Raw genomic sequence first — 18,039 nt, 5'->3', positions numbered from 1 at the left:
CGAGACAATAGAACAGATGGAAACATCGAGCAACCAAGTTTTTGGCAAACCGCTAATGACAACTATTCAACAAAATCTGTTTTCGATTCTCCGACCGCCGAGCCCAACTAAGCAAATATGAAACTACGCAAAACATGGTTAAATAATTTGCACGGATTCCCAGCAGCGAAATGTTAGTTGAATCAATATTTAAACTAATTAATTATAGCCGAAAAAGAGGAGCTCTATAAAATGGGGAGCAATGGCCAACGAAAGGCAGTTGAAAGAGGTTGCTCGTTTGGAAAATATGCGTCTGTTCGTGGCTCTGGTTTGTGTCAGCTTGGTGGCAGTGTCCTCTGCCCAGTTGTCCCTGCGCGGAAGATTGGGCCGCTCGGCCAAGGTGGACTTGGCGGTGGAGCCACCCACGCTGCTGGCCAAGGCTGCCGGTATTGTGCCCACTGTGCTCGTGAAGAATGCCGGCATTGTGCCCACTGTGCTGGTAAAGGATGCAGCCCAAATCCTGCCCGCCGTCAATGTGGCCGCCGATGTGGAAGCCCCCAGCATCCTGCCCCAGGTTTCCGACAACATCTTGCCCTACTACCCCCGCTACTGGCCCAACTTTGAATCCTATCCCGGCTATCCCGCCGGCTGGAACGCTCCTGGCTACTGGAACAACAACTACTACAATTATGGAGCACCCTTCTTGCGCAGACGTCGTCACGCCCAGCCCGCTGTGTCCGCCACCGTGGTCAGCGCACCCTCGTCCACCTCCTCCTCTTCCACCACCACCACCACCACCACTGTGTCTGGCGAGGATTCCCCAGCTGTGACTGCCGACCAGGCTGCTGCCTCTTCCGAAAATCAGGTGTTCAGCACCCAGGTGATCTAAGGAGCAGTCGGCGAAATAATAATTAAAATTAATATCTTGAGCAATTACTGTTTTATTTGGAGAGCGGTTGTGTAAAGTTAACTACCTATTATGATGCACTTTGAACTCATTAGCTCAAATCTATGATTCAGGACTTGTATCAAAGTTAATTATCATTTTATGGCCACTTTGGGCCTAAAACCAGAACGAGTACCCGTCGGCTATCTTATCGCGGATTTTCCTATATACTGAACGCCATTTGTGGCATTGAGTGGAGTGCAAACACAGAGGCAGTGGGGCATCAAAGGTGCGAACTATCCGCTGCCAACCAGTGGACAACCGGTTTTGACCAGCGGCAGAGAGCCAGAAAAAAGCAACTGGCGCAGAGCCTTGCCATATGGCGCAATATTGAAATATCCAATCAAAATGTTAATTCGAGGATAGAAGAAGCGACGGGAGATGCGAAGCCAAAGGACCAGTTTTCTTTTCAGGGCCGGGCATTGTTTGAATCCTGGATACTGGATCCTGGATCCCGGCCAAGGATCGACTCGCTGCAGGTGAAATATTCAATCGAAACTTCAAGGGTTTTATGTAAATTTACGATACGCGCGCAAAGATAGATTCAGGTGAACAAAATAACCCTTTCACACTTGTTGATTCATTAAAGGCGCGACCGATGGGAATATACATAAAAAGAGGGGGCTTATTGTTATTTTCGCTCCTAGTTTGTTTGGTTACAAAAAATGCTTTTGTTTTCGCCTATGTAACCGGAGCATATTGAGGGACTTTCTATGCTCGCCGGACTGGTGGGAGTTGGGATGGCAGTGACGTGCTTTTTGCCCCCATGTTTATTTTTAGGGTTTTGGCCGGGTCTTAGGGACTGGCGCCATCGGCCACTCCCACTCCCAACCTCCCCTATTTATCCAGCGCGCTTTCCCACCGAAGAGCTTTGGGCTATGCAAATGAATTAATGCCCATGAAACTTTCCGCCGGCCGATGGCAGAGTACTTTCTTCTGCAGTTTCGCTTAATTGCATCAATTAAGTATGCAAATGCCAATGGTTGAATTGCAAACGCTAAATATCTTAAGAACTTGACTTGCTCGCTAATGTGAGCAATGCAGCATATGCTCCTGAATAAATAACTACCTTTGGGTATCAATTATGTAATGCTAAGGCCAAATGCTTGCCACTTCATAGTTGGCAGCACTTCACTTGGTTAAGCTAAGCGTTATTTCTTTATTCCAATCACAATGGCGGGCTTAATAAGCTGAAAGTAATGAATAAACATCGGATATGAGCGCTAGCCGCCAGTAATCCCATGCACATGACAGCATATGTGTACACTGAGCGAAATGTTTTACTGCCTCCTTTGGCTTCCGAGTGTCAAATAAATCGCCTGGCTGTTTTCTCTTCGGTTTTCCTTTTTTTTTCGCTGTGATGTCCTGTCACTCGAACGACTTGATGGGAGCTCAGCCATCACCATCATTGACATAACAATTGGAAACACTTCCGTTTCCACATGAGCAGCCACAGGCTGTTTTCCTGGTGGGCCAGGCCTGGTTTTTCCGCTGGCAGCGGGAAAATGGGAAATGTGGCCTACGAGCAAACAGAAATTAGCGTCCGACGTCGAGGGAAATGATTGCCCAGCAGATGAGCGCTGTTATGGGCGTCTGTCTCATCGGAGAAAAGCTAAGTGGGAGTCATGGGTAGGGTATCTTGGCTTAAACTGTTATCATGCAGGAATTTTTTGCTCAGAGATATTTTCAATAGTTCCTTTAAGTTCAGGATAAATGCATCAAAGGCAAATACTTAGATGTGTAAGAGTTTTATTTGCTATTTTCGCATAAGACCCTGCCTACAAGGTATAATACTTTGCAAACGTCATTGTTAATATATAATATAATATAATTTAATATTTTAATTGATATACTATTAATATTAATATTATCAATGAATTTTAATGTCAATAATGCCTTTTTATATGATGGTCCCAGGAATAACTTTCTAGGTGTATAAAATGTTAAATAATATTTAAAGTGTTTAAATATTTGCGGTGCTTGCCTACAGTTTCTGCAGTTATTAAAATTAATATTTTCGAAATTAAGCCAAGTTCCTGGGAAACTGCACAGCCCCACACTCTTCCTCTCTGCGTGACTTCATCTGTCTTTCATCTTGTCATAAACCATGAACCCGCAATATTCCCATCAACAAATAATAATTTAAAGCCAACGCATGGCATATTTTACGCCCCTGGAGGTCGCGACTCCCCGTGGCACTAGACAAAGTTTCGTAATTTTTTGTATGCAAATTACCGTGCAGGGGGGTTCAGGCCATGGCAAATTGACCAAAACATGTCAACTGTGTCAACAAGAATTATAGCAATTGCGCTGGTTCTACGTCGATTGCAATAATTTGACCTGGCAAAGGTCAGAATGAAAAGTTCCTGGAACGACTACCAAAAAGTTACCACTCCACTGGCGAGTTCGAATTTGTTCCAAATTTAATGCTTTATATTTATTACGATTTTTGGAAATGCGAAAGAAGCGCGTATGCAAGATAAACTAATGGATTATTAAATTTTATGCAAGTAAATCATTATATTTTGTACAATGTATATTTCGCCCAAAGCTGCCACACCCACACTTTCTATTTTCCTTGTGAATTTCTATGCTTTTCCCAACAAATAGTTTGAATTTCTCTATAGCACTCCTACCAGTTGAGTAACGGGTATGTGATAGTCGATGCAACAATAACTAGTTTAACTATTTATGTGTGCAAACTTAGCACTTTAATCTGGCATTTTTAATCAATTATAATTAGGGTTAATCCACCCACCTTTTCAAGAACGCATTTTCCACTTTCAATTTAAATGCAATTCATGGAATATTGTAACTTTTGGAGTAGCCCAGTTAGCCAACTTCGGATGCACAATTAAAGGATTGAAATGTAATGTTCTGTGGTAATCAATGTTAGTTCGCTTCATTTCGGATAATTGGACCGCCAAGAGAATTACTTTAATTGGCAGAAGGCGGGGCAAGGTCACCGACAATTGAACGGGTCAGTGGTTATGGGCGGGCATATACGGGGACCAAGGAATCGATTGCAATCACAGCCATAAAGCGAATTACTTTGAACCCGAAGCGCACAGGCAGCAAGCATGCCTTCGGTTCACATGGGGTATAAATGGGGTTAGGGATTGATACGGCGGCTATGGGGGTTGCCCCCATATGGGGGTCAAGTGTAATGGACATGAGCATGTGATGCACGGACTGCTGACCAGGCCATTGAAGTTGGAGCAGCCATTGTCTCCTAGGCCGGGTCATTGAGTCAGCAAAGGAAATGTGCGCTCCCGCGGCTTATTTCCCTTTGTCTTCGTTTAATATTGCGGTTTAGGCTCTGCAGCTGATCACTAAGAGGTTTCCATTTTAATTAAATAGTGGCCGAGCAAAATAAACGCAGTTTTATTGAATTCCATTCGCTCGTGTGGTTTTCCTTATTCAATTGAAATTCAATAGATGATCTTTCCCATCAGCTTGCCTTTGAAATACACGTATCTTTTGATTCAGCTTGCAAGCATTCAGCACTAAGTACATTGGGTTGATAGATACGATGTTAATTGACTTGTGCAGAATGTTGTGGCTAATCAATACATTAACGAATCAGTCCAAGAAATCACATTAAAGATCTGCACGTATATACGAATTTTACTAAGCTTGCTCAGCCATCGTTCTACTAACCATTCAAAAAGTCTTAAGCAAAATTATGTAAGCGACAAAAAGGTACGCTGTAATTATTCATGCGAAATTTGTAGGTGTCCCCGAACCTCAATGAGGCCAATGAAAATGCCTCAATTAAGCGAGCATGATGCCACATAATTGAAAAAGTATGCCAATTATGTCAGGTTGGCCTCGAATTCGTAAGCTACCTCAGGGGAGCAACTTCTTGGGCAGCCTATTTTTAGCGCGCTGAAATGTATGCTACGATTTCTGTCAGTGGCACGAGGCCGCGTTCGAACTTGAATCAAATTATGATTAAGTCCTTACGGACGCCTGTCGGGGGAACGCGTGCGTGAATGTCCCTACGAATGCGTCCTGCGGCCGCCTCGGTGTGAGTGAGTATCTGTGTGCGTGACATTGATTGGCATTGAGCTGGGCGTAGGCAAATGGGCGAACACATTCTCGGCCATCAGCGGCAATCGTGTTAAGCGCATGTGGATGCCGTTTAAGCCCACGACATGTCCAACCGCCGACCAACTAATCTCATTCGCGGCATTAAAAATTACAAACACGCGCCGCATTATAATGCAATGCGCCTTTGTTCGACGAGCACCTGACTGCCACCATCGCCATCCTTCCTGTTGACTCCTTCGTTGGCCACATTTTCCTGCCCTTTTAGCCACCTGCGAGAAATGTTTACAATTGCGCACAAGTCGTCAATGGCTGTCCTCGTCCTTGGGCGCCCTTAGAAAGGAATCTGGATGTAACAACACGAACTGCTTTCACTTTTCCTAGATTTTTCACAGATTGTGCATTCAACCAAACATCATTACGCTTTTCTAGTTGCCCCACGCAAATAAGCAACTTAAGCTGCAATTTTATGATTGTGGCTTCTTTAAGAACATTTAATTTGTCACAGAGAGTTCTGGCAAAGCACAGTGTGGTTTAATCAAATCCTAATTAGTTAAACGAGTTTGTTGTCTGAAATATGCTTCAAGTAAAAACCAAATTTTTGAAAAATATGAAATGAAATTAATGTAACATAACGTGTGTTCTATGAACACTTTCAATATGGCTCATTGCCTATTCATTTTATATAGCGGCAAGCTACTCATTTTCGTTGACTTCCTGGGAAGCCTCCCCGGATTGGTCATGGGGCCCATCTTCCGCCTTCTCCTCATCATGGAGCTGATCCTTTTCCAGCTCCATGAGCTCGTCCTCTGAAAGATATACTACGCTCACGTCTTTGAGCTCTTCACTTTGATCCTCCAGCTGGTATTGATCCTCGCCAGATTCATCGTCACTCTGATCCTGGGAAACCTCGTCGGATTCCTGTGGCTCCTCGACAGTCTGACCATCGATGGTGGGCACCATGCGATAGTAGCCGTAGTAACCGTTGTAACCGTTGTAGCCGTTGTAGCCGTTGTAACCGTATAAGCCGTCGTACGGAAGCCTATGGTTATTCCATGGGCCTTGTGGAGTTGGACGATTGGTTGCCTCGTTGCTGTTGGCGACGGCATTGGATACTCCCGTAATGATCACCGTGTTGTTTCCAAACTTAACCGTCGTATTCCTTTGACCAGCCTCTTCCAGGATCCCCTGCAGCCAAGCCAAATTCAGCTGAGGAGCTGCATTGCCGTAGGCCAGGATTCCGGCAAGGATCAGGAGTGCAAGTGCTATGGATCGCATGATTATCAAAATGTGTGCACGCTGAATGCAACTGAGACAATGATTTCCATTAGCTCAATTTTGTTTTTATATCTTTAAAAACTGATCCAAATCGATCGCTTTATTGTGAAATGATTACATTATGCTAACAATCATCAAGGTTCCATGTCTAAGATATATTTTGTACTTCAGAGAAGTAGTTTTTGTTTTCGGCTTACCACAAATATGGCACCGAACATGTGTGTAAATATTGAGAAGTTTCTAGTAATCGCAGCCAAAGTAAATATGTTATGAATCAGAAGACAAAAATATGTAGGTCCACTGCCAAAATTTCGTGAACAATTGTAGTTGGTACAGGTTTTATTCTACTAAGAAGAAAAAAGCAGTCTTCATGCCAGAAATATATACATTTTCTTAAGCAAGTTATTGTTAATATGAGCATATCGGTTGGCCATGCGCCACTGTATTTGTTGTATAAGGTATCCAAGTTCCGTCAGTCAAATGTTTACGCACTTTGTCTCATTTTTTTAAGGTTCAAACCAAGGCAACAGCTGTCGCCGGGTAAACACAAAATGAGCCAAATAAATGGTCACAATGCCAGCTTTTATTTTTCTGCCAATTTGGAGATTTGCTATAAAAGCGTATTTTCGATGTAGGCCCAAACTTAGTTAGTTAAAGACTTCATTTGACAATACTATGCGTGCCTATTTGCTGCTTGCCCTTTTTGGATGTGTGCTTTTGGCCACAGTTTCCGCCAACCCGGTGGATATCGACGATTTGGAGGACCTCGATGAGGAGAAACTAATTGCGGAGGAGCAGGATAATGTCAAGGATGACGAGGAAGACGATGAGGATGCAAATGAACCCGAATCCGACGACGACCTAGATGAACCCGAATCCCAGGATGATAACTCCAATGATGATGATGATGATGATGATTCCGGAAGCGTGGAGAGCAACCAGAACAATGCAAATGAAAAGTTGCTCTAATTCATTTATTGTTTTCAGCTACACGTTTCTGCCGATCGTTAGATATTTAAACAGCTGTTTACACGGCAAAATACAGTTCACCTCCGACAAACAAACAAGTACATTTTTTATATTATTCTAGCAAATACACACTTTCTGAAACACCCGTGATCATAATTGGTGGTTTTTAGCTAAACTTGTTTCAATACAGCTCCTCTATGTTTTTGTGAAAAATAATAAAACGAAAGTATACTACAAAATTCAAGATTCTTATTCAATCGCCTACTTCAGGCATATATTAATTCTTTTAGTTTAGCGCTGGAAGAAAAAAATAATTTTCTGGTAGTATGGTGTGGCTTAAACTATCAATAAAAGTTGCATCGCTCAAATATTTAATTAACAAAGTAAAGTGCAGCCAATGTGCAGTTTGCAATAGAAATTTTAAAGCAAACACCGCATGCATATAAAAGTAGTGCAGTACTTGGAAAAACTTATTCCAAGAAGACCTAGATACACTGAGTGGAGATGCACTTTCTGATGGTACTCGTCCTAATTGCTCTTTTGGCCATGGCCTTTGTGAGTGCGAACCCATTTCCGCATCCCAATGGAGAAGTCATCGTTATTGTCAACCCAAAAGTCCCAGATGGCTTTTATAATACAACATCTTGCTAACTCTAGCAGATTTTAAAAGTTCAAACAACCTTTTTAGAAAATAGAAAATAGGCAACTGATAATAAATATTCAGCAAAAACTTTTCAGGGTAAATTTCTTTAATTAGTTATTCCTTTAAATAAAGGTAAATAACATGAAATGACATCCATTTTCTTTGCTTTTACAAATTGCTTATACAATTTGCTTATACAGTAGACAAATGTAAGTAAAATGTTATTTGCTTTAGAATTTACAAGGTTATCAAATACAACTTCCAATGTTTGCATATCGTGTTTATAATAAAATCGAAAAAAAAAACAGAACGCAATAGTCGGTGCCACGACTATTAGATACCCGTTACTTAGATAATAAAGCGCAAGAGTGTTGGGATACAAGAACCTCGTACCACGTCAGTCAAATAAATTCTAGCAAATTCTTAGAATCATATCAATTGAGAAAGTGCGTCATTACACAACAATGCGATAAGCAATTGTTCAAATATAAAATTCGTAAATGACTTATTCAAATTCTAACAAATACAGCTACTGTCCAGAAATTAGGTTTTTAACATAAAATTATTAACATATGGAAATGAGGATAACCAGGATGAAGAAAATAAGGAGGACAATCAGGAGGAGTCAGTTAATGAATCAAACGGAGATGATAACGGAGATGTAATGAGGAAGATAGCAACGAAACTGCTGATAATACCGAATCGGATAATAATGAAGCTTCAGAAGGCGATCAGGAGCAGGATGCTCCACCCAAGAAGCAGATTCGACCATTCAAACCTAGGATCACGAATCACCGCTTCTCATCCAAGCAAGACCCCTGTTCCTCTATTAATAGCAAGTCTTCATAAAATATACCTAAATATCTAAAGCTATTAAACAAACGCCACAAAGTATATGATACCTTTTGCAAAATTTCTTAACCTAGAGGCTTGTCTACACAGATAAAAAAAGTATACAGAATATTGTAATATCAAGTATTGTAATGTAGCATACATTGTTATTTATAAGCTGGCTACACAATATCAACACAATCGCTATATGGTGGGATACTTTTCAACGAGTTTAGTATATTCTTTTACACCACGAGTAACGAGTATAAAAATAAGTTCCAGTATAATACTATTAATTAACCACGACTTTTTAAAATGTAAAAATGCTCGTGTTACAGAATTATATGTGCAATTTTCAAGGCCATTTTATTTTTCGCGAATTTTAATAACTTCGTGCAACAGAATTTATAAATTTTCAGGGTATTTTAGTGCAAGCCAACTGCTTGTTATATAAACCTCGCAATATCTCTCAGTACTTATAGTTCACTTACATCGTCAGGCGACTGAAGAGTTTACAGATTTGCAATTTACAGATTGCACAGCTTGGTAGGTAAAACGTTTCAGAATAACACTGATTTTTTTGTACTAAATGTGCCGTTTCTAGCTACAAGTTATAGTTACTGTGAAAATTCAAGAGCATCAACATGCGTGTCCTTCTATTAATTGCTGTCCTCGCTCTCCTGGCCATTTCCGGTGTGATGCCATTAAGAAGACATAAGAACAGACCGACTATTCCTCCTTTGCCCAAATGGCCTAAGGGGGGTGGACCCGGTCCAGTCATTGGGCATCTTCCCCCACTGAAGAAGCACGGAAAAATTCATAGAAACATCAGCTAGTAAAACTTTCCAGCGAGACAATTGTTTAAATACCAAAGCACAAATAAATATTTTGTAGCAGAATTGTTTTTGCCAGATTTTCCTATAAAAAGCTGACTGGGGTACGAAATTGGAAAGTAGTTTTGTCAATAACTCCTTGGACTCAACTTCAAGATGCGTTTCCTGATTCTTGCCGCTCTTTTGGCCTTCTTGGCTGTTGGCTTTGTGGCTGCCCGTCCAGATAAGGATTCCTCCGTCCAGGAGGACACCAATGATGATTTCTACGGCAATAATGGTGAGGGAAACCCCGATGCTGTCGAAGAAGGATCTGCTGTTGAAGAAAGTCTGAATTATGGAAATGAGGATAACCAGGATGAAGAAAATAAGGAGGACAATCAGGAGGAGTCAGATAATGAATCAAACGGATATAATAACAATAAGGAAGATGATAATACCGAATCGGATAATAATGACAATTCAAAGGGCGATCAGGAGAAGGATGCTCCACCCAAGAAGCAGATTTGACCATTAACACCAAGACCCTGTTCCTTTATCAATAACAAGTCTTCATAAAATATACCTAATATATTATATACCTAAATATATTATAAAAAATGCGTATAAATTATACCACGGTAAGAAGTGTTAAAATTTAAAAAAGTGTGTGTGGATCTATTAAAAGAACGCCACAAAGTATATAATACTTTTTGCAGAATTTGCTTGTCTACACAGATAAAAAAAGTATACAGAATATACAAGTGTTCTGTTTCGCTCTACTTCAAGTATTGTATTGTAACATACATTTTTATTTATAAGCTAGCTACACAATTAACACAATCGCTTATATGGTCGGATACTTTTCAACGAATTTAGTATACCCTTTTACACTACGAGTAACGGGTATGAAATAAGTTCAAGTATAATAATGATAATTAACCACGATGACCTTTTTAAAATTTAAAAAAGCTCGTGTTACAGAATTATATTAGCCATTTCAAGGCCATTTTATTTTTCGCGAATTTTAATAACTTCGTGCAACAGAATTTATAAATTTTCAAGGTACTTTAGTGCAAGCCAACTGCTAATTATATATACCTCGTAATACCTCTCAGTACTTATAGTTAACTTACATCGTCAGGCGACTGAAGAGTTGGCGGATAAAACTGCAATTGCACAGCTGTGAAAATTCAAGAGCATCAACATGCGTGTCCTTCTATTCATTGCTGTCCTCGCTCTCCTGGCCATTTCCGCTGTGACGCCATTAATAACTAAGAACATACCGACTACTCGTCCTTTCCCCAAATGGCCTAAGAGGGGTGGACACGGTTCAGTCATTTACCCCCACTGAAGAAACACGGAAAAAATTAACCTACAAAATATCTAAAAAAAAAAGAACCCTTCTAAAACTTTCCAGCGAGACAATTGTTCAAATACCAAAGCACAAATAAATATTTTGTAGCAGATTCTACGAATTGTCCGAAATTTGCCAGACTTTTCCTATAAAAAGCTGAATATGGTACGAAATTGGAAATTAGTTTCTCCTTGGACTCAACTTCAAGATGCGTTCCCTGATTCTTGTCACTCTTTTGGCCTTTTTGGCTGTTGGCTTTGTGGCTGCCCGTCCAGCTGAGGATGAGGATTCCTCCGGAGGACACCAATGATGATTTATACGGCAATGATGGTGAGGGAAACTCCGATGCTGTTGAAGAAAGTCTGGGTTATGGAAATGAGGATGACCAGGATGAAGAAAATAAGGAGGACAATCAGGAGGAGTCAGATAATGAATCAAACGGAGATAATAACAATAAGGAAGATGACAAGTCTTCATAAAATATACCTAAATAATAAATATTATAAAGAATGCGTATAAATTATACTACAGTAAGAATTTAAAACAATGTATGCGGATCTATTAAAAAAACGCCACAAAGTATTTAATACTTTTTGCAGAATTTGTTAAGCTAGAGAGGCTTGTCTACACAGATAAAAAAAGTATATAGAATATACAAGTGTTCGTTTTGCTCTACTTCAAGTATTGTAATGTAACACATTGTTAGTTATAAGCTGGCTACACAATTAACACAATCGCCTATATGGTGGGATACTTTTCAACGAGTTTAGTATATTCTTTTACACTACAAGTAACGAGTATAAAAATAAGTTCAAGTATAATAATATTAATTAACCGCGACTTTTTAAAATTTAAAAAAACTCGTTTTACAGAATTACATAAATTGCAAATGTAATTCTGTAACACGAGTTTTTTTAAGGCCATTTTATTTTTCGCGAATTTTAATAACGTCGTGCAACAGAATTTATAAATTTTCAAGGCATTTTAGTGCAAATCAACTGCTTGTTATATATACCTCGTAATACCTCTCAGTTCTTATAGTTCACTTACATCGTGAGGCGACTGAAGAGTTGGCGGATAAAACTGCAATATTGCAATAATTTACAGATTGCACAGCTGTGAAAATCCAAGAGCATCAACATGCGTGTCCTTCTATTCATTGCTGTCCTCGCTCTCCTGGCCATTTCCGCTGTGACGCCAATAACTCCTTTCCCCAACTGGCCTAAGTGGGCTGGACCCGGTCCAGTCATTTTAAAAACTCCCCGACCGCTGAAGCATTGAACTACGGAAATAAATGATCTTGAAAGCTCACATCGAACCTAAAAAAAAGATCTCCAAAAAAAAGAACCGCTTGTAAAACTTTCCAGCGAGACAATTGTTCAAATACCAAAGCACAAATAAATATTTTGTAGCAGATTCTACGAATCGTCCGAAATTCGCCAGACTTTTCCTATAAAAAGCTGAATGCAGTACGAAATTGGAAAGTAGTTTTCGCAATAACTCCTTGGACTCAACTTCAAGATGCGTTCCCTGATGCTTGTCGCTCTTTTGGCCTTCTTGGCTGTTGGCTTTGTGGCTGCCCGTCCAGCTGAGGATGAGGAGTCCGCACCTGCCGTGGTTGAGAGTGCCGATGAGGATTCGACCAGCAACGATGCGGATGTGGATGCGGATGAATCTACTGATGACGAGGAGTCGGCTGATGATGGTGAAGATTCTGGCGATTCCGCTGACGAATCCAGCGATGATGCCGATGAGGAAGAGCCAATAACTGCTGCTCCGGTCAAGAAGCAAGTGCGTCCCTTCTGGCCCAGATTCGGAGGTCATGGTCCAGTCGTGGTCAGACCTCACCGCAGCCTTGTCAAGGTCAAAGCCCAATAAACTGGTTTGCTTAAACACTCTTTTCTATTTTTCTAAATAAAAAATGTTAACTTCAACTGCATGTTGCTCTAATTTCTCTGTTATCTAATTTCTCTAAATTTGTAAAACAAATAAAGTAAAATTTCGAATTAATAAACATTAAAAACAGTTGATTCTAATGTCGCAGCACACAGTATTGTTGAGAACGTCGAAGAAATGCGTATCTTGAGTGCTCTGAGTCTGATCGCTTTTATGGGCGTAACCCTAATATCTACAAAGTCAATATCAAGCAAACAGAAAGATTCGAAAATAGATACAATGATGGAGAACTTGCTGTTGCTTGAGAAATTGGCCAATGAATCATATTATTCACCAGATCCCAGCACAAAGGTGACTTATTTAACTAAGGAACCAACTGGAGCGGAAACTAAGGAACCAACTGGAGAGGAAACTAAGGAACATACTGGAGAGGAAACCAAGGAACCTGCAGGAGAGGAAATAAAAAGTCTGACCGGAGAAGCTGGAGAAGATGAGGTCGAAGATGAGGAGGAGATAGATGAAGCGTCTCTGGATAGACCAACTGATGACCTAGCAGTTATGTACCTAAACTATCCCAAGCACGAACCGGACTTTAAGGCTTACCCAAGGTTTGCAATCCTCCGAAATGGCTATGTGCATCACATGAACATGGACTTTTAGTCAACGCATTTCATCACAAAACAAATGCTATTGACTTGTTCTCCAGAACAAAGCCAGTTTATGTCGATAGATGGGGAAATTCCGACTACAGTCAGCTTTGCACAGCTGCGACTCTGAATAAAGTTTAGAAGATTGCTACCTGAGTTTGAGTTTGTTTTCCAACAGCTACACCTACATATAAACAGTATGCTTCGAGCCACGCATTTGAGTAGTTTTGTTTTCAGTTACCAAAATGCGACTCTACGTTGGCTTTCTGTTGGTTTTGGCCGCTATTTTCATGCTTGCCTTAATCACTTGTGCTGATTCATCTGGAAAATCCCGAAATCGAGAGGATCGTTTCGACCTAGAGATCGAGAGATTTAATAACCAAGAAAGTGACAAGCTAATGGCGTCATGTGAAAGTACGGAGAGTGTGGAAGCCAATAGCTGTCAGGGGAAACAAAAGAGCCACAAGAGAAAGTCATTTAAATTCGCTGTTTAGGAATAAACAGCTGAGAATACTGTGCTCAATAAAAATCTACTTGTAAAACATACTATAAACAAGGTTTATTGTTCTTTGGGCTAAAAAGAGTTTTATATAAAATATATATGTTGGTATGTCTTGCTTATTCCTAAAATATATTATTTACATAGCAGTAATATTTGAAATATATTTGAATATATTCAAAATAATATTTTAAGTATTATTTGAAAGCAGTAACTCAATTGCTTTCTTTAATAAATTCAGCGAATAATTATTCATTTTGCATTTACAGGGAATCCAACTCATCGGCAAGATGGTTATGGTTAGTTCCGCGGTTCTGGGGGCCGCAGCCGGAACAGGACTGGCCCTGATCCTGGCCGTGACCATCGTCATGTATCGCTACTACCTCCTGCGTAAGCGTGGCAAGGAGTGGGACGAGCTGGACCGCTGGGAGGAGACCCGCATTATGCGGAAGCTGCAGATGAAGGTAGGTGACTGACGCACTCCGCTAACGTTAATGTGATTGTGGCTAAGACGGGCGAGGACGCCCGTGGAGTTGCAGACGCACAGCTGACACTACCAGGCCTGGGCGCAATGGAGCAAAAAGCGTGGGGGGCAGACCGACGTAAATGACATGGGTCAAATGGTTTCATAAATACATTTTATGTCCCTTGAAACAAATCTTTTGAAGTCTCTTTAAGAAATCTTTTAAATATATTTCCAATTGAGCCTAAGTATTAGTAATACTTATACCTTAATATAGACAGTACGATTTTTTGGTGGCCTGCAAAAACGGCTGAGATTTCAGTTTACACCCTTGCACTCCAGTGGCGCCACTATTTCAGTGAAATGTGGCGGGTAACTTCTGAACTACCATGCTCTACACGGCGTCTACAAACCATGTAAAATACTGGTTTTTCTGATTACAATATGTAAAGACTCGTAACTTACGTTTTTTTCGTAACAATATTAAGAAAAGTATTAGCAAAAAAACATAACGCAGAAAAGAAAAAAGTTTTAAGCCTGACACCACAGCAAATATGTATTTCAGGGAGCTATACAATGCAGAAATGTGTTCGGTTGCTATTTAAAAAAGCCTTAGTAAATGAGATGAAACACACAATATGTTATTTAAATGCAATAGGATCTGATAAAGTTCCTCTACAATCATTTCTACTTAATTCCTATGTTATGTTTTATTACTTTCTGTGAAATGGGAAACCTGTAAAATATGCTAATTTGGGTTGATCAACATCCTTGAAGCTTAGTTCAATATTAAGTTTATTTATTTATTTATTAAGTTTATTTTTGATTTGAAAAGTAGTTTAAAATTGAATAGCTAATATTTACCTTCTAAGAATGAATTACCGAGAGTTGCCGTGCTGCAATGTTGCATATTACAAAAATGCTTGGAAAGTGTTGGCCTTGTTGCCAAGAAATCCTGTCTGAAATATCTATCAATCACAGGCCAGAGAACTGCGTTGTTCAGCCATTTTGAACCGGTGGGAAATCAGAAGGATCGCAGACAACCACAAGGATACAAATGTGTCTGGTGCTCCTGCGAGAGCGGCTGCAATCGAATGAATAACTGCGGCCGTATCAAAATCTGTTTCATTATGCATTTGATGTACCCCTCGGCAATGGGCAATGGGCAATGGGGGTTGTTCCGATTTGGAATCCTACCTTGTTTCCAAGGATGCGGATGGTGACCTAACCCAACGCGTGCTGGCGGAAGGGGAGGATCAGTGAAGCGTTCTACGACTGCAAATGCTGTTTTTATTAACTAACTGGCTTTGCTCGTTGACAGCGGGGTAAGTGGTGGACTTAAGGGTGCTAAGCGTTTCTGGTTTCGTTTTGTTTGCTATTTATTATATAATTTGATTAGACGTTAAGTGTTTAAGTGTTTTCTGGTTGTGTCGGGGTGGAATCGTCACCATTTTCGAGTCTGCATGTCCCCCCACCACTCCATGATTTACACTGTACAATTGCACACCCAAAACAGGCCCTTCAAACTAGCCACAACATTTACCACCATAAATGGGAGCTGATTAATAGCATTGTCCAGCGGCCTTGACCGCAGCTAAAAAAGAAACCTATAAACCTCCATTTAAACGGCGGTCCTGTCCAATATTTTTTAAAGGAATTTCGCCTTACCTGGATTTGTACCTCGCAAGGTTCGCTCTTCTCGGACAAAGGAAAAACAAAAAGTAAAACTGCAGATCACTGCAAGTGCGGATCGTGTTTGGGTCCTTTGTGCAGTGTCCTTTGTCCAGCCACTGACTTTTCATTCATGAAATAATACTCGAAAAGAATGAAAAAGTTCCTTTTGTTTTGGCTTCAGTTTTTGGACACTTGGCGGTGCGATACTTTGATATTTGTTTTCAATAGTTGGAGAACAGCTAAAAGCAACCAGTGCGAAGGCAACTTTCTTTTGCTTAGAAAAGTAACATATAAGCCATACATTTATTCATATTTCATACATTTATTTATACTTCTTAATTCTTTTTTAATTTTTCTATTTATCAAAGCGTTGATTTAATTTGATTTAGTTTCACTTTATTTTGGTTCCGATGGATTTCCTGATAATTGTATCTTGAAACCTATCCAACTTTACTTACAATCCCAAAAGAGTTTTCTATTTGCAATTTTAATGGGGAATGATGTTTTTCTGATATCAAAACGTGCTTATCTGTTTAAATACAACGATACTATTTCTCACGGTAGCATCATTATAACCATTAGAGTATACAACTCAGCGTATAATTTAATTGCACAAGAACCCATCCTATATCGAGATACACAGAGCATTCCCTGAGGCCTATTGACTCAGTAACACGCAGAGAAGCCAGAAGCTCATTCGTAAATTATTCAGGGGTAAATAATAATTCATCCGAGCCCATGGGTCCGAGCATGTGGCTGTATAAAAATGAAGTCATATTTGTTAAACCAACAAATATACAAATCGAGAGAGTGGATAAACAAACCCCTGGCTAAGTAGCAACAATGGCAACTAGAACAATCAGTCAAAATGCAAATGTCACAACCAATTAATGTCAATAAATGATTAACCCAATCCCCATTTATAAGGGTTTCGAATGCCCATGATGGTGGTGGTTCAGTACTCTGTAGTTTTGAGAAACACCCCTTTAATGGGCAAATCCGGTTTGATACTCTCCCCGGCTCAGTTAGTTTTGCGTTGTATCCATATCAAAAAATAAAAATAAAAATAAGGGGAAGTAAGCATTTCGATATGCTTTCATTTGTTCAGCGTTTAGGCGACTTTTGTTCACAATTAAAATGAAATTGTTCGCTTGAACGGCGCTGATCTATCTTGGAGATACGAGAATTTGCATATTTCCCAATCCGAAACATTTGTTTTCTCTACAAGCCATAGACGATGTCTAAGTCAATAGCACGATCCAATTGTGAAATTGTGAAAAGAAAACCCGAATCGATCGAGCGTGAAGTAATCGCAGACAAAAAACGGAAGTGGTCAATGGAGAAGATCTCAAGTGGTCCAGACAATTGGTAAAAGGCGGTCAAAAGGACCTCTCGCACGAGACCAACGCAACGCCCGAAGAGGGGAAATTTCTACAAAAATATTAACACAACAGCATCTGCTCCCGATTTTGCCATCGACCAGCGTCCAGATCCTTTTATTTTATTTTTTGCACAGCCCGCCAATTAAGCAGAAGCCAAATACTTAAAAACCTTAAAAAGTGGGCGAACATTCGGATCGCCTACGTGGAAGACGCTCCACAATTAACAATTAACGTCAGCAATTGTGAACGGTTTTATAGCCACTTAACATACGATCAACTGGCAGAAGGACGACAATGCCGCACCTCGGCACAAAGCCATGAAAAGGACAATTATAGGTAAATCCCTAAAGTCAGTTAACAAATGATAAAACTGCCGCCATAATTCTGTGTAATATAGCCCAAAAACAACGTTTCGGCGACGCACTGTCTGGCTTAAATGTCCAGACCTGGCCCAAAATACACACAAACAAAGGCGCAACGTGCGTCGTGTCTTGCATTTGTCAAAGGACCAAAGGACTGCAGCCATGAATGGGATCGTTCTGAATGGATGATCCTTGCCACATTGTTCGCCGTAGTTGCACAAGCAGCAGAATGCATCAATAAAATTACGCCAAGA

General features: G+C 40.3%; 9 protein-coding genes across 9 annotated transcripts in view; 8 read left to right on the top strand and 1 right to left on the bottom strand.

Moving 5' to 3' along the window:
• LOC6546086 (synaptotagmin-5) overlaps window positions 1–18,039 on the top strand; it is a 49,563-nt gene that overhangs the window by 2,962 nt on the left and 28,562 nt on the right. The window contains exon 2 of the mRNA XM_015157629.2: window positions 14,174–14,368. Coding sequence (XP_015013115.1) covers window positions 14,195–14,368 — 174 coding nt within the window. The 5' untranslated portion in view covers window positions 14,174–14,194. The remainder of the gene's footprint in view (window positions 1–14,173; window positions 14,369–18,039) is intronic.
• LOC6545899 lies at window positions 226–912 on the top strand. The gene has a single exon (XM_001972755.3). It carries the CDS (start codon window positions 242–244, stop codon window positions 866–868), a length of 627 nt encoding a protein of 208 aa, XP_001972791.3. The 5' UTR covers window positions 226–241; the 3' UTR covers window positions 869–912.
• Window positions 5,491–6,333, bottom strand: LOC6545898. The gene has a single exon (XM_001972754.3). The coding sequence runs from the start codon at window positions 6,251–6,253 to the stop codon at window positions 5,672–5,674; it is 582 nt and encodes a 193-aa protein (XP_001972790.1). The 5' UTR covers window positions 6,254–6,333; the 3' UTR covers window positions 5,491–5,671.
• LOC6545897 (trigger factor) lies at window positions 6,832–7,378 on the top strand. Its single transcript, XM_001972753.3, has one exon. The coding sequence runs from the start codon at window positions 6,929–6,931 to the stop codon at window positions 7,220–7,222; it is 294 nt and encodes a 97-aa protein (XP_001972789.3). The 5' UTR covers window positions 6,832–6,928; the 3' UTR covers window positions 7,223–7,378.
• LOC26526450 lies at window positions 7,712–9,595 on the top strand. The gene is made up of 2 exons (XM_026976374.1): window positions 7,712–7,855; window positions 9,332–9,595. Exons 1-2 carry the CDS (start codon window positions 7,727–7,729, stop codon window positions 9,530–9,532), a joined length of 330 nt encoding a protein of 109 aa, XP_026832175.1. The 5' UTR covers window positions 7,712–7,726; the 3' UTR covers window positions 9,533–9,595.
• On the top strand, window positions 9,642–10,214 carry LOC6545896 (putative uncharacterized protein DDB_G0287265). The gene has a single exon (XM_001972752.2). The coding sequence runs from the start codon at window positions 9,686–9,688 to the stop codon at window positions 10,034–10,036; it is 351 nt and encodes a 116-aa protein (XP_001972788.1). The 5' UTR covers window positions 9,642–9,685; the 3' UTR covers window positions 10,037–10,214.
• LOC6546094 (nucleolin) lies at window positions 11,892–12,801 on the top strand. Its single transcript, XM_001972750.3, has one exon. The coding sequence runs from the start codon at window positions 12,384–12,386 to the stop codon at window positions 12,738–12,740; it is 357 nt and encodes a 118-aa protein (XP_001972786.1). The 5' UTR covers window positions 11,892–12,383; the 3' UTR covers window positions 12,741–12,801.
• On the top strand, window positions 12,883–13,561 carry LOC6546093. Its single transcript, XM_001972749.3, has one exon. It carries the CDS (start codon window positions 12,936–12,938, stop codon window positions 13,416–13,418), a length of 483 nt encoding a protein of 160 aa, XP_001972785.1. The 5' UTR covers window positions 12,883–12,935; the 3' UTR covers window positions 13,419–13,561.
• Window positions 13,577–13,958, top strand: LOC26526236. Its single transcript, XM_015158759.2, has one exon. It carries the CDS (start codon window positions 13,651–13,653, stop codon window positions 13,897–13,899), a length of 249 nt encoding a protein of 82 aa, XP_015014245.1. The 5' UTR covers window positions 13,577–13,650; the 3' UTR covers window positions 13,900–13,958.

Source organism: Drosophila erecta, unplaced genomic scaffold (assembly GCF_003286155.1).
Source record: "Drosophila erecta strain 14021-0224.00,06,07 unplaced genomic scaffold, DereRS2 tig00000021-arrow-pilon, whole genome shotgun sequence".
Lineage (NCBI taxonomy): Eukaryota > Metazoa > Arthropoda > Insecta > Diptera > Drosophilidae > Drosophila > Drosophila erecta.
This window is presented reverse-complemented; position numbering and strand designations above follow the sequence as displayed.

Excerpts from the sequence above, each read along its gene's own strand:
- LOC6545899 (XM_001972755.3), top strand. The coding sequence starts at position 242 with ATGGCCAACGAAAGGCAGTTGAAAGAGGTTGCTCGTTTGGAAAATATG.
- LOC6545898 (XM_001972754.3), bottom strand. The coding sequence starts at position 6,253 with ATGCGATCCATAGCACTTGCACTCCTGATCCTTGCCGGAATCCTGGCC.
- LOC6545897 (XM_001972753.3), top strand. The coding sequence starts at position 6,929 with ATGCGTGCCTATTTGCTGCTTGCCCTTTTTGGATGTGTGCTTTTGGCC.
- LOC26526450 (XM_026976374.1), top strand. The coding sequence starts at position 7,727 with ATGCACTTTCTGATGGTACTCGTCCTAATTGCTCTTTTGGCCATGGCC. Across the intron at positions 7,856-9,331 it reads AAGTCCCAGATGGCTTTTAT|AGCATCAACATGCGTGTCCT; the intron begins AATACAACATCT and ends TGAAAATTCAAG.
- LOC6545896 (XM_001972752.2), top strand. The coding sequence starts at position 9,686 with ATGCGTTTCCTGATTCTTGCCGCTCTTTTGGCCTTCTTGGCTGTTGGC.
- LOC6546094 (XM_001972750.3), top strand. The coding sequence starts at position 12,384 with ATGCGTTCCCTGATGCTTGTCGCTCTTTTGGCCTTCTTGGCTGTTGGC.
- LOC6546093 (XM_001972749.3), top strand. The coding sequence starts at position 12,936 with ATGCGTATCTTGAGTGCTCTGAGTCTGATCGCTTTTATGGGCGTAACC.
- LOC26526236 (XM_015158759.2), top strand. The coding sequence starts at position 13,651 with ATGCGACTCTACGTTGGCTTTCTGTTGGTTTTGGCCGCTATTTTCATG.